The sequence below is a fragment of the Macaca mulatta genome, chromosome 3, assembly GCF_049350105.2.
Source record: "Macaca mulatta isolate MMU2019108-1 chromosome 3, T2T-MMU8v2.0, whole genome shotgun sequence".
In the NCBI taxonomy this organism is placed as follows: Eukaryota; Metazoa; Chordata; class Mammalia; order Primates; family Cercopithecidae; genus Macaca; species Macaca mulatta.
The window spans coordinates 131,573,077-131,590,516 of record NC_133408.1 but is presented as its reverse complement, the minus strand read 5'-3'; the positions used below and the strand labels follow the sequence as shown (position 1 = coordinate 131,590,516).

The window sequence follows — 17,440 nt, the reverse complement described above, 5'->3', positions numbered from 1 at the left end:
ATTTTCATGCAAAGAAGATATTGTAAGGTACAGTTCTTAATATTTTAGGAATGAGGTACTTAATTTTGGGTTGTAATTTTTATTACTGCTTCAGAACATCATCTACCAAATTCTGTTTCCATATTCATTGGCATTTGTTTAAGCAAAGTTATAAACTCAATAATTGTTCACTAACTGTGACAAATTGAAGGGGAGAAAGGCTCTAACACCACTTTGGATTCAGAAATGTGATATTCTAAAAAGAACCTCAGTAGGTCATGCAGAAAGCTCATTTCATGTTACTATTGTCAGAAGCTGCTTTTACAGAGTTTCTTCCCAGTAGTGGGTGGTAGTCTTGGAGATTATTGTAAATGTGTACTGTCAGACTTTTTCAGTCCTTACAATATTCGGATGAATTCTATGTCTTTTGGCTTATAGAGTATTTTATACTGTTTGTAACTATTTCTATATGTAATTTTTTAAATTTAGAAATATTAAGAGGTTTTCTATGATGAAAAATCAGTGTCAGAAACTCATCTTGAGCTGTCATTCAACTTAAAAAGTAAGATACCTATTGGGCACAAAAAAATAATTTGGAAAGTAAATGTATTTATAACTACTTTTTAAATTCCTATGTTCCTGCTTTCCTCTCTAGCTAAAGAAGTAAGATTTTGGCCGGGCGCAGTGGCTCACACCTGTAATCCCAGCACTTTGAGAGGCCAAGGCGGGAGGATCACGAGGTCAGGAGATTGAGACCATCCTGGCTAACACAGTGAAACCCTGTCTTTACTAAAAATACAAAAAAAAAAAAAAAAAAAAAAAATAGCCGGGCATGGTGGCGGGCACCTGTAGTCCCTGCTACTCAGGAGGCTGAGGCAGGAGAATGGTGTGAACCCGGGAGGCGGAGCTTGCAGTGAGCCGACATCGCTCCACCGCACTGCAGCCTTGGCGACAGAGCGACACTCCGTCTCAAAAAAAAAAAAAAAAAAAAAAAAGATTTTAATGCAAATCAAGTGAAATTTTCTGTAATATGATTAAATAGCTTACATGATCTGTCTCATTAAACAAGGCCATTCTTGAGAAGGATTTCTTTTTTTCCTTTCTTTCTCTTTCTTGACGGAGTTTCACTCTTGTTGCCCAGACTGGAGTGCAGTGGCGCGATCTTGGCTCACCGCAATCTCCACCTATCAGGTTCAAGCAATTGTCCTGCCTCAGCCTCCCAAGTAGCTGGGATTACAGGCATGTGCCACCACGCCCAGCTAATTTTGTATTTTTAGTAGAGATGGGGTTTCTCCATGTTGGTCAGGCTGGGCTTGGACTCCCGACCTCAGGTGATTGATCTTCCCACCTCGGCCTTCCAGTGGTGGGATTACAGGTGTGAGCCACCATGCCGGCCAGAGAAGGATTTCTAATAAAATAGGAAGCCAGATCTTTTCTTCCTATACTAGGTAGTAGATAGCATAGTATTTAAGAGAGAAAATTAGAGCCAGACTAACAGGTTTAAATCTAATCTCTTTGTGACCCAGTTTATTCTGACATAAAGTGCAGATAGTAATAATTCTAGCTTCTTATGGTAGTTATGAGGATGAAATAAATTCATATATATGTAGACAAGTGACTAACATATAGTAAGCTATATAAATATTAGATATCATTTTTATTGCATAGCTCATATAAATGTTACCTGTTGTGATCATAAGTTTTCTGCAACAGTAGAATTTCCTGGTAGTTAAAAATTGTTTTAACTAAGGACTTTAATACTATAAGCATTTAAAAGTCATCAAATTATAAAGTGAGAACACTGTTTTGTAAGCTGGTAAAGTTATTCTGTCACCTCATTCTTCACTTCTTAGAAAGACAAATATTTGCCTGTTGTATATATCTACTCGTTATGAAATCCTATAAAATCTTAATAAAATTGATAGAGAATATGTATAAAAGCAATTAAAAGTAACTTCTTTTGGTAAAACCTGTTGGGCTTTGCTTTTTTTTAAACAGTGAATCTAGTTTGTTATTCAGTTACTAAATTATTTCCCCCCTTCCTCCCCATTTTGAATGGAGTCGTGAATTAACATAAAATGGAGACTACATATAAACATTCAAATCACATTTAATATACATATTTTTGGAAACCTGTAACTAAGTCTACTTTTGTGTATATGACTAGAGATAACTGTGAAATAGATAATTTAAATTATATGTACATTCCTATAAAAATTATTGTAAAATATATTTCTAGGAAATTAGGTGGTGTTTGGCTACCTTAGGAAATAATAGATATTGAGGCTGAAAAACATATTCTTTCTCTAGACCACTTATATATGGAAATAATAATTCTGTCCTGTTATGTAAAGTGTAACAACCAAAGCTGCGTTTATCTTTTGGGTTGGTTTTATCCTGAAGAACCAAATATGAGGAAAGGTTAATAATAAGCTTTCATTAACTTTCCATTTATAACTGAATTTAACATGTAATATAATTAACTTTTTATTAGCTTAATAGAAAATGGGCCTCAAAATAGCAACTAGATGAGAGGAATTTAATCATCTTGATGCATATTAATACAAACAGGTATTTTATTACCCAGCACTTTTTAAACTTCTTAATTACAGGAATTTGTAATAATAATTTGTTTTTGTTGCTATATAATCTGTAATAATGTCAAGGCACTGAAGAATTCTGAAGTGCTTAAGAGACACTCGGTCATTATTGTTATGCCAATTTTATATCTTCATTAAGAGTAATGTGAAGATTTTCTGTTCTTTGAAAATTGGTAATAATCAGAAGTTCCCATTTCTTAACCATCTATGTAATCAAAAATTGGTATGAAGATTATGTCTGACAAATTGTCTTTTTTTTCCTGTTTTCCAATGGATTAAACAGATATGCTTTGAAAGAGGATAGAGGGAAAGTATGATGGAGGAGATCATACTGAAGCAAAAAATACGAAGCAAAATTTAGGAGAAATGATGGGGAGAATTTTAACCAGAAATTTAACATATTGAAAACCATTAAAGAAGCACTCAAGAAATTCTTTTTTTGTGAAAAGAAATTCAAGTAGATTTCATCCTTGCTTTACAGGAAAAGTTATCAAAGTCTTGACCAGTTATCAGCAGAAGTTAGCCTTTCTCAGACTTCACTGGATCCAGGTCAGTCACAAGAAGGAGATGGAAAACAAGACACATTAAATATAATGAGTGAAGGTAAGAAAACAAAGAACTATCTGAAAATTACTCTTTTCCTGCACCATCCATATTTTGGTTGCAGATGATTGCCAGAGAATGATAGTGACATCTCTGTGAATCATGCTGGAAATTAAGCAGCTGTTATGATTAAAAATGGTCTGCCTTTGTGTCTTTCTGGTGTGTGTGTGTGTGTGTGTGTGGCTAACCTTCTCAAAACATTTGTCTTTAATTGTTACCTTCATTTACTCACTTCCTGTACTCTTTTTTTACCCCGCCAATCTGGCTTTTATGTCACTTTAATAAAAGGACTCATCAACGTAATCAGCTATTAACATATTGCAGAGAACTGCTAAAGTCAGTTCTGTCTTATTCCATTAAACTTCTCAGCAGCTTCTGACATAACTGACCACTTTCTCATTCTTGAATCACTCATGGTACTTGGTTTATTGAGTATTTTTTAAATCTTCAGGAACAAACATAAAAGTATTTTTTTTTCCTATTACTGCTTTCAGATGTGCAATATCAGCCTCTCTTCCCTTTGGGTTGCATCTTCCCACATCATTTGGTCAAACTTTTCAGGCTAGTTTGAATTATATGGTCCCACATCAGTTTCTAAGACTCAACCTATTGGTTTTAAAACCAGTCATCTATTCGGTTCAAAGCTCTTTTCTTTCTCTTCTTCAGCATAGGTTAAAGCTGTTACTCCAGCACTTTGGATTGGATGAGTTCACTGGTATGATCTGGTTCTCAGTCTTTTATCTTTCTTTCTTTCCTCTCAGTTTACGACTTCGGGTATATATGAGAGATAGGGGAAGAAAGAGAATCCCCTACCTAAGGGGAACCTGCATTCGCTTAAGCCTCCAATTTTTACCCTGCCTTCTGTCTTGCAATAAGTATTGGCACTATAGCCATTATCCTAGATTCTATTCTTTCTCCTTACAATTACAGTCAATTTATAAACAAGTCCTGTCAGCTCCCATATAAAACATGCTATATACATTTACTCATTATCTTCTCCATTACTACAACCTTAGTCTCTGCCACTTGGAGCAAGCTGCTTGCCCCCTCACAGTCCATTCTCCACGTAGTAATCAGTGACCTTTAAAAACTTAAACCAGAAAATATTGTTAAGTCTGCTTAAAACTCTCCAATGGCTTTCAATGGCAATTAGAATAAAATCCAAACTGCTTTTCCTAGCCTCCTACTTGATCTTGTCCTTGCTAGCATCTGCCTCATTTCATACCATTCTTTTCCTTGGTCTGTGTACCACGGCAAACTGACCTAGGTATTTCTTCAGGCTGGTTCTTACCTGACTGTCTTTGCACTTGCCTTTTCCACTGCCCCAAAGCTTCTTTCTTAAGGCCTTTGCATGGTAGATTCTCTTCAAATGTCATCTTTCTAAAGAAGCTTTCACTGACTGCCATATCATAAATAGCCACCCCCATCCCCATCTCATCCCCAGCCCATCCCAGGCATGCTGTATCATACTGCCATGCATTTTATTATGATTCTTATCTGTAAACCCCCTCTGAACTGTAAGGTTCATGAGGGTAAAAATCTTATCCATCATTTTCACCAGTGTATGACTGGAGGCTGACACATGATGGGCAACTTATTAAACATTTATTGATCAAGTAACCATATAATGACATAGGATGTGAGGAATAAAGTAGAAATTCATTTAACCAGCAGGCTCAGGCAGTGTAAATATTGTGTTGAACTGAATTTTCTGCTTTCTTTAAGTTGTTTGTTGAAATGTTCTCAAAGGGCCTTAATCTATTTTAACATTTTAGTACTTTTTTTAAATAAATCTAATAGTAACTTGGATTCACTGCCATAATCTATAATGTGTATATTTTAAAAGCTAATTCATACTATGAATGAATGTATTTATGATTCTTCATCTAAAAGACATTTATTTAGGATTTTACTCTAATTTTTATTATAGGTATTTTGATATCAACAGGACAAGAGTAATAATGAACATTTTGACACTATAAAAACAACTGTATTGTCTTCAATAACTCAATGTTTAATAGCAGATTAAAAGTTACTTACAGTTTCCATGACCAATTATTTAATAAAACGAGTAAAAATTAACCAAAAATCTACCAACTGCCACCCAACAAAAAGGGGGCTGCATGGTAAACATAATAGACTACAAAAAACTGGTGACCAGGAAGGAAACATGTTCTCATGATGAGTTAGTAAGATTCCTAGAATTCTCAAATCTGATTTTAAAAATTTGGGGAATTTTGGATAGCTGAGGTAATAGCAGTGATGCAGGTTTGAATCAGCATATCCTATAAAAATATAATAAAAGAGAACAAATAAAACCACACAAAACCGAAGCTTTCAGCATAAATAGCAGACACTAAATAAACAAACTTCAAATTGCCTGGGAGTAGAAAAATAAATACCAAATATAAGCAGGCTCTCATGCTCCTGTAACAAGCTGTGAGCACAGGGGTCGAGGAAAAATTAAACTCTGCAAAAGAAGGAATTGGGATGTTTGTGGAAGGCCTAAGATTGATCAAAAATCACCTCTAGAAAGATAAAGTCAACCTTAAGTGTGAACATATGAAAACAGCATTCTGGTAAAGTACATGTGGGATGCAGAGAAGCAGTGTTAAGAAGGTAAATTTAAAGCCAGAAAAGCCATACAATAAAAACAAACAACAACAACATACTCTGGCACACTTATTGAAGAATTTACTTGCAGCAGCACTTCTCTGGAGGGGGCACGAGCTGTGGGGAGTCTGTCCCTTGCAGACCTCTGACCCAGCAACGGATGAATAAAGTACACTGACACAGAGATACTCTGCTCTGCCAGTCCAACTGAAGGTCCGAGCTGCTTACAGGCTGTCTGCTGAGTCCTGTGAACAGTTGTGACTGGGCCCTGATCAGCTAGTCAGAGTTGTATTTATTCAGTAAGATTAATTAACAAAAGCTTGAGTCAACACCATTAGAGGGTAATTGACATTGTGGGCTTCCTGAGTTAAAAGCACTTAAGCACCCAGGGTACATCAAAAGTTAGTCTTAAGATCACATGAGTAAACAAGCTAGCTAGATAAACTACTCTGCCTTTCTTTATTACTATTTTAATTTGTTTAAAGGTAAAGGGATCATACCACCTTTAGCCAGATCTATTACCGAAGTTATGCAAACCTCTGGCCTTCCAAGATTTGTGTCTGTTTCTATAATTCTCTAATATTTTTCCCATCAGCCTGATTGAACCTCAACAGGTACTCTTGAATTTAAAATTTCATAAACCATCCAAATCAAATAGCCCTTTCCATAGAAATCCTGAGGAGCAAACACACTGTCTATGCAAAACTATTTTTTTCTTTCTTTAAAATTGAGTATTTTTTTATTTTTATTTTTTTAAATTTTTTATTTCCATAGGTTATTGGGGAACAGGTGATGTTTGATTACATGAGTAAGTTCTTTAGTGGTGATTTGTGAGATTTTGGTGCACCCATCACCTGAGCAGTGTACACTGCACCCAATTGTAGTCTTTTATCCCACACCCCCTTCCCACTCCTTTCCTCTGAGTCCCCAAAGTCCTTTGTGTCATTCTTATGCTTTTGCATCCTCATAGCTCAGCTGCCACTTATGAGTGAGAACATACAATGTTTGGTTTTCCATTCCTGAGTTACTCCAGTTAGAATAATAGTCTCTAATCTCATCCAGGTTGCTACAAATGCCATTAATTCATTCCTTGTTATGACTGAGTAGTATTCCATTATATATATATACCACAGTTTCTGTATCCACTTGTTGACTGATGGGCATTTGGGTTGGTTCTACCTTGCAAAATTAATTTTTTTTTTTTTTTTTGAGACGGAGTCTCGCTCTGTCGCCCAGGCTGGAGTGCAGTGGCCGGATCTCAGCTCACTGCAAGCTCTGACTCCCAGGTTCACGCCATTCTCCTGCCTCAGCCTCCCGAGTAGCTGGGACTACAGGCGCCCGCCACCTCGCCCGGCTAGTTTTTTTTTTTTGTATTTTTTAGTAGAGACGGGGTTTCACCGTGCTAGCCAGGATGGTCTCGATCTCCTGACCTCGTGATCCACCCGTCTCGGCCTCCCAAAGTGCTGGGATTACAGGCTTGAGCCACCGCGCCCGGCCCTGCAAAATTAATTTTTAAAAATCACGTAAATTGAGAACAATAATTAAGCCAATGAACTTCACTGCCCAGGAAAGCAATACTGAAGCAGGAAAAAAAAAATGTTATAAAACCATATAATTTTCATATCCTATTAAAGTAACTTTTAAAATTGATACATAATGGATATACATATTTTGGGGGGTACATGTGATAATTTGATACTTTCATAAAATCATATAATTGTATTAAATATCCTCCAACAAGCAATTAGTCATAAGACAGAAACATTTCAAATTGGAAATCAAAACCTAAGAACATCAGTGTCCAAGAAGAAATGATGTGTCATGTGAGGAACCCAGTGGGAGATGATTTCATTATTGGGGTGAGTCTTTCCCGTGTTGTTCTCATGATAGTGAATGAGTCTCACAAGATCTGATGGTTTTAAAAAGGGGAGTTTCCCTGCACAAGCTCTCTTATCTGCCACCATGTGAGATGTGCCTTTCACCTTCTGCCATGATTGTTAGGCATCCTCAGCCACGTGGAACTGTGAGTCCATGAAACCTCTTTTTTTTGTAAATTGCCCAGTCTTGGGTATGTCTTAGCAGTATGAAAGTGGACTAATATAGTAAATTCGTAACAGTAGAGTGGGGCACTGCAGAAAAGATACCCAAAAATGTGGAAAGGACTTTGGAACTGGGTAACAGGCAGAGGTTGGAACAGTTTGGAAAGCTCAGAAGAAGATAGGAAAATGTGGAAAAGTTTGGAACTTCTTAGAGACTTGTTGAATGTCTTTGACCAAAATGCTGATAATGAGATGGACAATGAAATCCAGGCTGAAGTGGTCTCAGATGGAGATGAAGAACTTGTTGGGAACTAAAGCAAAGGTGACTATTGTTATGTTTTAGCAAAGAGACTGGCAGCATTTTGCCCCTACCATAGAGACTTCTGGAATTTTGAACTTGAAAGAGATGATTTACGGTATCTGGTGGAAGAAATTTCTAAGCAACAAAGCATTCAAGAGTGATTGGGTGCTGTTAAAGGCATTCAGTTTATAAGGGAAGGAGAGCATAAAAGTTCAGAAAATTTGCAGCCTGACAATGTGGTAGAAAAGAAAATCCCATTTTCTGAGGAGAAATTCAAGCCAGTAGAGATTTGTATAAATAACAAGGAGCTGAATGCTAATCCCCCAAGACAATGGGGGAAATATCTCCAGGTCATGTCAGAGGTCTTCATGGAAGCTCTTCCCACCACAGGCCTGGAGGCCTCAGAGTAAAAAATGGTTTCATGGGCTGGGCCCAGGATCCTTGTGCTGTATGCAGACTAGGGACTTGATGCCCTGTGTCACAGTTGCTCCAGCTGTGGCTGAAAGAGGCCAACATAGAGCTTGGGCTGTGGCTTCAGAGGGTGCAAGCCCCAAGCCTTGGCAGCTTCCATGTGGTGTTGAGCCTGCAAGTGCACAGAAGACAAGAATTGGAGTTTGGGAACCTTTGCCTAGATTTCAGAAGGTGTAAAGAAATACCTGGATGCCCAGGCAGAAGTTTGCTGCCAGGGGTGGGACCCTCATGAAGAACTTCTGCTAGGGCAGTGCAGAAGGGAAATGTGGGATCAGAACCCCCACACAGAGTCCCTACTGGGGTACCACCTAGTGGAGATGGGAGAAGAGGACCACTGTCCTCCAGATCCCAGAATTGTAGATCCACTGACATCTTGCATCATCCACCCAGAAAAGCCACAGACACTCAGCACCAGCCTGTGAAGACAGCCAGAAGCGAGGCTGTACTCTGCAAAACCACAGGAGTAGTGCTGCCCAAGACCATGGAACCCATCCCTTGCATCAGCATGACCTGGATGTGAGAGATGGAGTCAAAGGAGATCATTTTGGAACTTTAAGATTTGTCTGCCCTGCTGGATTTCGGACTTGCTTGGGGTATGCAGCCCCTTTGTTTTGGCCAATTTCTCCCATTTGGAACAGCTGTATTTACCCACTGCCTGTACCCTCATTGTATCTAGGAAGTAACTCACATGCTTTTGATTTTACAGGCTCATAGGTAGAAGGAACTTGCCTTGTCTCAGATGACATTGGACTCTGGACTTTTGAGTTAATGCTGAAATGAGTTAAGACTTTGGGGGACTGTTGGGAAGGCATGATTAGTTTTGAAATGTTAGACATGAAACTTGGGAAAGGCCAGAGGCAGAATGATATGGTTTGGCTGTCCCCACTGAAATCTCATCTTGAATCGTAACACTCACAATTCCCACATGTTATGGGAGGAACCTGGTGGGAGGTGATTGAATTATGGGGGCAGGACTTTACGGTACTTTTCTCATGATAGTGAATGAGTCTCACCAAATCTGATGGTTTTAAAAAGGGGAGTTTCCTGCATAAGCTCTCTTCTCTTGTCTGCTGCCATGTGAAATGTGCCTTTCACCTTCCACCATGATTGTGAGGCTTCCTCAGTCACGTGGAAGTGTGAATCCATTAAACCTCTTTCTTTTGTAAATTTCCAAGTATCAGGTATGCCTTATCAGCAGTGTGAAAATGGACTAATACAAGGTATCTAAAGAAGAATGGATTTGAAATAAAACTTAATCTAAAGCATTGAAGAAAAATGGGAAAACCACCAAGAGAATGAAAGTGAGATAAAGAAAGAAGTAAAATGAGTTATGAAGTGGTTGAATTGGAAGACAATAATATCAAATTTACATGTTTATAGAGTTACTGGAGAAGATAAAATAGTGGAACAGAACTAATACCAAAATCTATCATTCAAGAAAAACGTTTGGAAGTAAATGAAGACATAATATACAAATTGAAAAATCTAACCAAGTACTAAAGAAAATGTACCTGAAGTAATCACCTACAAGACAAATTCTACTAAAATTATTACAAAGTAACAATAATGAAAACATACTGATGACTTCCAGGCAAAATGATGAAACAAACTAGAAAGGGAGAAAAGAATGAGGTTGGCATTAGATTTGTCTACTTGTATAAAGGTAACAACTAGAACTAAAATACAAACCTTCCTAAATACATAATTTTTTTTAAAAAAGAGCAACTTTGTCATCTAGAAAGAGAAACAGCAAATTTAACAAAGAAAAATAATTTGTCACAGCAGAAAGACTATCAAAAGAAATTAATGAAATGGCAAACAACATATACCAAGGAGAGAAACAGTAAATATAACTATATACATAAAATTACAACAAAATCATGATTTATTCTGAATGGTTAAATATAAAGGAATAGACAAATGTGTAACAGGCAAATAAAAATGCAAAGAAGGGGCCAGGCATGGTGGCTTATGCCTGTAATCCCAACACTTTGGGAGACTGAGGTGGGCAGATCACTTGAGGTCAGGAGTTCGAGACCAGCCTGACCAACATGGTGAAACCCTGTCTCTATTAAAAACACAAAATTAGCTAGGTGCGGTGGTGGGCCCCTGTAATCCCTTCTACTGGGGAGGCTGAGGCAGGTGAATTGCTTGAACCTGGGAGGCTGAGATTGCAGTGAGCTGCTGTGCCACTGTACTCCAGCCTGGGTGCTAGAGTGAGACTCTGTTTCAAAAACAAACAAAAAAAACAAACAAAACCAAAAAACACAAAGAAAGTAGGGTGGCAACCCTTATATCAGATGGGTAGATTTTAAACCAAAATGCATTAAACATTATAAGGAAAGATATGTTTAAATGCTAAAAACACAATTAAGATATAATAGGATTATACAACAAATAATGACATCCCCCTTTATATAAGGAGACATAGATAGAAATCCAGTGACAGTTGGAGACTTATACTATTCTCAGTATAAGACAAATAGACAAAAAAGAATATAATACACCTAAACAACATAATCACTAGGGTATATCTTATGCTCTATGGAACTTTATAACCTGAAAATAGATAATATACCTTCTTCTTAAGTACAGATAGAACAGTCCCAAAAATGCTCAGAAGTTAGCTCATAAAGAAAACATAAGCTTGGTGCAGTGATGCATGCCTGTAATCCCAGCTACCTAGGAGGGTTGTTTGAGCCCAGGAGTTAGGTGCAGGGCTTGGGTGAAACAAAGTGTTCTCCCTTGGCCAGGGTTGCTCAGTGGAAAGGTGAGTCACAGAGGGAGGCTCTCTGCCCCTCTCTCCTACTGGGGCTTTACTCACTTTTATCAGCAAGGGGCTGTTTGACTGCATTCTCTCCTAGGGTGTCTTTCATGATTCTGGTGGATTCCTGTTTTCCATACTGAATTAAAGCCCACAGAGTTGCTCTTTATGCACTATCGTGCTATTTCCAAGTGGCTGAGGCATGCTAAAAGCCTCTAATCCACCATCTTAGAACAAAAAAAGAAACTGAAATAAAGAATTTCTAAAAAAGCAAGGACAATGAAAAGTCTGCACATCAGATATTATGGGATTTACTTCAAGCAATGAGCTGAGGAAATTTATAACTTTTATTTATGTTTATCAATAAAAATGTAAGAAGATAAATGAATTCCCCAGTTCAAAAAGCAAGAAAAAAAGAAAAACAGAGTAACCAAAAACACAAGGAAATAATAAAGATAAAATTGCCACTAAATGCAAAAGGAATAGAAAAATAGATCTAAATAAATCTGTTTTTAATTAACAAATTAGACACACAGCTAATTTAATCACAAAATGGAGAACAAATAAAAATAACTGAAATGGGGAAATGATCACTGAAAAAGAAGTAATTTAAAACTCATTAAATGAGACTACTTTGCAAACTTCTCTGCAAATACATATGAAAACTTAGATGAAACAGTTTCCTGCATAAATATACTTTACCAAAATTGGACACACTAGAGGTAGAAATCTTAGGCAGGCCAATTTCCAGAAAAGAAATAGAGAAAATTATTAAAGAACTACTCCACAGAAAAGCACCAGGCTCACCTGGTTTCTCAGGGGACTTCTACGTAATTGTCAAAGACCAATATTCATAGTGTCTCATAAATTATTATTCCAAAGCATAAAAAATGAAGAAAATTTTTATAATTCTTTTAGGAAATAGATATAACCTGATAAATACAGTATGAAAAAGAAAAATTATAGACCAACATCACTTATGGATATTAATTTAAAAGTTCTAAATAATATGAGAGTGAAGATAATTTAGCAACTGATAAAAAATGATACCCCACGACAAAGTGAATTTATTCCAGGAATATGATGTTCCATAATGTGACTCAATAAATGGAAATCCATTAATGTAATATACCATATTAATAGAGCTGAGATAGAACAGGCTACTTCCACAGATGCCAAAAAAACCTTCGGCAGAATCCAACACTTACGTACGTGATAAAGACATTCAAGAACCAAGAATTGAAGAATGCTTTCTTTCCATGAATATATGTGTCTGTGTGTCTATCTTTTTCCTAAAGCTAGCATATTACTTAATGGGGAAACATTTAGATCAGGAACAAAGTAAAGATACCCATTGTTTCCACCACTTTTTAATATTATACTACAGGTATTAGCTAACGCATGTAGGGAAGAAATTTCACAACATGAGAATTGGATTTTTGCAGATGGTTTCATGAGCCTGGAAAACATTTGAGAAGTAATACACTAATTTAAACAATAAAAGTAGTCCTGAAAAGTAGCAGGACATAAAATTATCACACAGAAATCAATAGCCTTCACATAACCAGTGAGATAATCCAGTGGTAGGAGAAAAGACAACTTGAAGAAGCAACATAGAACATGAAATATTGAGACTCAGCACATTTCTTGTCAAATTTATTCCTGTATGAGGAAAACTGTAAAACATTCTTGAGACTCAAAAGTAAACAAGCAAATTGCAAGAAATACGTTGTGAGTTCTCTCTAATTTAAAATTAACACAATCCTACATATGCATTTACTTTCTAATTCTGCATTCATTTATCTAGGAATTTACCCTGAAGATAATCAAGGCAAAAATATGTATGCACAAGGTTATTATGCTATGGTTAGTATTCCTTCATATACTGCACTTTTCCCTGAATACATATCACATTTTAAGGAATTTCTCTAGCTACCTCCTTTTTAAAATTTAACTTTCTACTTTGAGATAATTACATTCTCATGTAAGTGGAACAAATAGTACAGAGAATGGTACTGGATGTATCCTTAACCCAATTTACACCAGTATCATAGCCATGATCTTGAAATTAACCCAACCACTCATTTCATTCAGATTTACATGTACACAATGAGTGTGGTTAGTTCTGTGCTGTTTTAGCACACATGTAGTTTTATGTACAAACCACCAAATCAAGACAGAATAGTACCACAAGGATCTCTTGTGCAGCCCTTTTGTAACTACATCCATAAACTCTCCAGCCCTATCCTATCTGTGCCATCCCTAATCTATGCAAACTCTTAATTTGTTCTTCATTACTGTAATTTTGTCATTTCAAGAGTGCTATATAAATCATACAGTATATATAACTACTATATATATGTATATGTATATATTTTAGACATATAGCATATAGACTGTTGGGATTGGCTTTTTCCACTGAGCACACTTCTGTTGAGATCTATCCAAGTTGTATCAATACTTCCTTTTAAAATATAATCCACTTATATAACATAATATTCACCATCTTAAAGTGTACAGTTCAGTGGTGATTAGAACATTCACAGTTTGTACAGTCATCACTCCCCACCCAAAAGAAGGCCTGTACCTGTTAGTACTCAGTTCCAATTTACCCTTCCTTATCTCCTGGCAACTGCTAATCTACTTTCTGTCTCTAGATTTGTCTGTTCTGAACATTTTATATAATGGAATCATACACTATTATGAATAATGCTGCTATGAAGATTCATGTACAAGTTTTTATATGAACATATGTCTATTTCTCTTGGGTATACACCTAGGAATGGAATTGACTGGATCATATGTTTGACTATTTGAGGAACTGCCAACCTGTTTCCCAAAGTGGCTGCACCATCTTACAGTTCCATCAGCAATGTATGAGGCTTTCAATTTCTCTGCATCCTTACCAACACTTGTTACTGTCTATTTTTTTATTATAGCCATCCCAATGGGTAGAAGTAATATCTGATTGTGGTTTTGATTTGCATTTCCCTAATGAATAATGATGTTGAGAGTCTTTTCATGTGCTTATTGGCCATATATGTATCAGCTTTAGAGAAATGTTTATTCAAATCCTTTGACCATTTTAAAATCACATGGCTATCCCTTATATTGATGAGTTGTAGTAATTCTGTATGTATAATCTGGATATCAGATCCTTATGTGTGATTTGCAAATATATTCTCGATTTTGGTATCTTTTCACTTTCTTGCTAGTGTCTTTTGACTCCCAAAGTTTTTAATTTTGATGAAGTCCTATTTATCTAGTTTTTCTTTTGGTTACTTGTGCTTTTGGTGTCATATCTAAAAAATTTTTGCCAAATCAAAGGTCATGCAGATTTATACCTGTATTACCTTCTAAGAATTTTATCATTTTAGCTCTTTTACTTTCAAGTCTTTGATGCATTTTGAGTTAGTTTTTGAATACTGTGTGAGCTAAGGATCCATCTTCATTCTCTTGTACATGGATATCCAGTTGTCCCACTTTATTTTTCGAAAGGGAATTCTTGGCGAGTCTAAAACCCTACTGAGTCATTCATGGCTCCTGTCACCTAACATTTTGCTATCACCAAGTCCTACCACTTTGACTTTCTTAAGATTTCTCTGTCTGTTCTATTGTCTGTATCCCTTCTACTACCAACTGGTTCAGGCAACTGCCATAGACTTCGTATTTGTTTCCCTGTGTCCGTTTTCTTATTTATATCCTTCAAAATCACGCTTCACAAAGCCTTCAGGTATTGAAAATACAAGCTAAACACGTAATCCCCTATGTAAAAGGTTTTATGGATTCCCTTCTATACAAGAGTGTGACCAAGAAGGTAGTCTGAATTCAGAGGACTTGATTTCATTTATTTCTTCTTACTATGTATATGGCCCTCTTGGCCACATATTTCTCCCCATCTGCAAAATGAAGATACTTACAGATCTTCATGGGATTTTTCATGATTAAGAAACTCATGTAAAGCACTTAACACAGGGCCTGGATTGTAGTTATCAATAAATATTAGTTACTGTTATCAGTTTATATTGTTAAATATTTTGTTGTTGACACTTGGGCAAAATCAGAGTAACTCTCTTCTCTCAGCTATTTTGGGTACTTGTAAAATAAGAATGAGTTTGAAATCTCAAGATATCAAAAAACTTAGCCTCTTTATTTTCTATCCAAATTGTAATAAATAATATTAGATGGCATTAATAATATTAAAGGCCACCCCGGCTTCAACACTCTACTTAGGAGATTTCATTTTTATTTGCAAACGACCCAGCAAATTTGGGCTTCTCCACTTTATTGTAGGGGCAAACCCAGAAGGATTTGTCCATGACTGGGTATCTACTTTAAAGGGGAAACATGTCTGACTCCTTTTGCCATCTCTCTTCAGGCAGGAATTTGTCATACTGAGTTGCAGTAAAAAAGAAAAAAACCAAAATCCATTACTTTTTTGAAGCAGATTCAGGGGTAGGTCCCCCTTTGTTATTTAATAGGAATATTCAACTGAAAGTTGGCCCAATTTTGGACAGATTTCTTACCGTAATTTAGAAGACAGATGCTGTTTGTTGCATTATGTGTAAATTATCTTCTGAGAAAGGGGAACACAGATCTTAATTGCAAAATGCCTCTCATTTCTCAAGTCACACACACACATCACTTGTATGACAGTGCTAGAAAGCATCAGATCTATGTAGAAATTTTAAGGTCCTCCATAAACAAAACAATATTTTGAGGAAAAAAATTGGAGGGATGAAAAATTTTGGAAATAGTGGTGATGAGTGCACAATAGTGTGAATATAATTCATGCCACTGAATTCTACATTTAAAATGGCTAAAATAGTAAACTGTATGTTTTATATATATATACACACACACATACATATATATATATATATATTTGCCACAATTAAGTAAATAGTTATACACGTATACATAATCAGCAGTACATTTTTTAAAAAGTTTCAAGGTCAGTAATTGAGTAGAAATTTGAAGAAACTATCCAAAGCAGTTGAGCCCCTGGGGCTTTTAGCAAAAACTCCAGAGAGGTTATTTTGGCCTGAAGTGAGTCTCAAAGCTTAAACATTAAAAGGATACTTAGAACACACAGACTTTTTCATCCTAACATAATATGATAAACAATTTAAATCTGAATGTAACAACTACTGTTCCATATCTTTTCCTAATACCATTACATGTTCCTGTATTTTACTGGTCAAAAAAACTGTGAAGTTAATTGGCATAGCCTATTATTTTCTGGTATCTGTTCCGATTTCAAAGGAAAGAAACAGGCTCAGAGAAGATGCCTTGCCCAGAGTCATACATTTAAAAAGAATATAAGAGCTATATTGAGTACAAATGCAGTTCCACTGATTCATCATTCATTAATTATATAGATACTTGAACATCTGCTGTGTCCTAGGCACTGGGGATATAATGAACACCACAATGTCTATATCCTTTCTCAAAGATATTATTACAGTCTAATAAAGGTAGGAGTTGCCCCACAGTTATCATACAGTATGACAAGGTGGGGTAAGTACAAAGGACTATGGGAGTATTTCACAGGGCTGTTTAAAACAATATGTAATATTCAGAAACATCTGATATTTGGCTCAGCTTAACTTCTATAACTGTGTAAAGCCTAAGTTTTCCATCTTCTTTGGAAACCTCCTAATTATTCAGTCATTAGCCTTTCATAGCCCCAAGCCAGCCACATAGCCAGTTGCATCACACTGCAGCACACTGAGGCAGACTGCAGGTTGAAACTTACCCAGTTTGGAAAGAACTTGTTTTACCCCAGCCATGGAAACAGGTGTACTCATTCCTCCTTCATGGGTCTACTGAAATTCAACACTTAACATTAGGTTCCTGATGCATAGTGGATACTGAATAAATGTTTACTAAATGAATAAAGTCTCCCCAAATCAAGCCTTCCTATTGAGTTGGGGCAGTCCCAACCAGCTTCCACCTTCTTCTAATATATTGCTGTAACAAAATACGGATTTCCTGGTATTTCTGTGGCCTGGGGACTGTTAACTGTTACTTCAGTTTAGATTTTTACTAACTGGACATAACCATGTTC

The 17,440-nt window shown here is 36.4% G+C and overlaps 1 protein-coding gene across 11 annotated transcripts in view; it reads left to right on the top strand.

The window, feature by feature from the left end:
• Nucleotides 1-17,440, top strand: part of RUNDC3B (RUN domain containing 3B) — a 180,424-nt gene that overhangs the window by 160,310 nt on the left and 2,674 nt on the right. For all 11 annotated transcript variants that reach the window (XM_077997087.1, XM_001105352.5, XM_015134149.3 and 8 more), the window contains one exon: nt 3,061-3,182. In XM_077997087.1, coding sequence (XP_077853213.1) covers nt 3,061-3,182 — 122 coding nt within the window. The remainder of the gene's footprint in view (nt 1-3,060; nt 3,183-17,440) is intronic.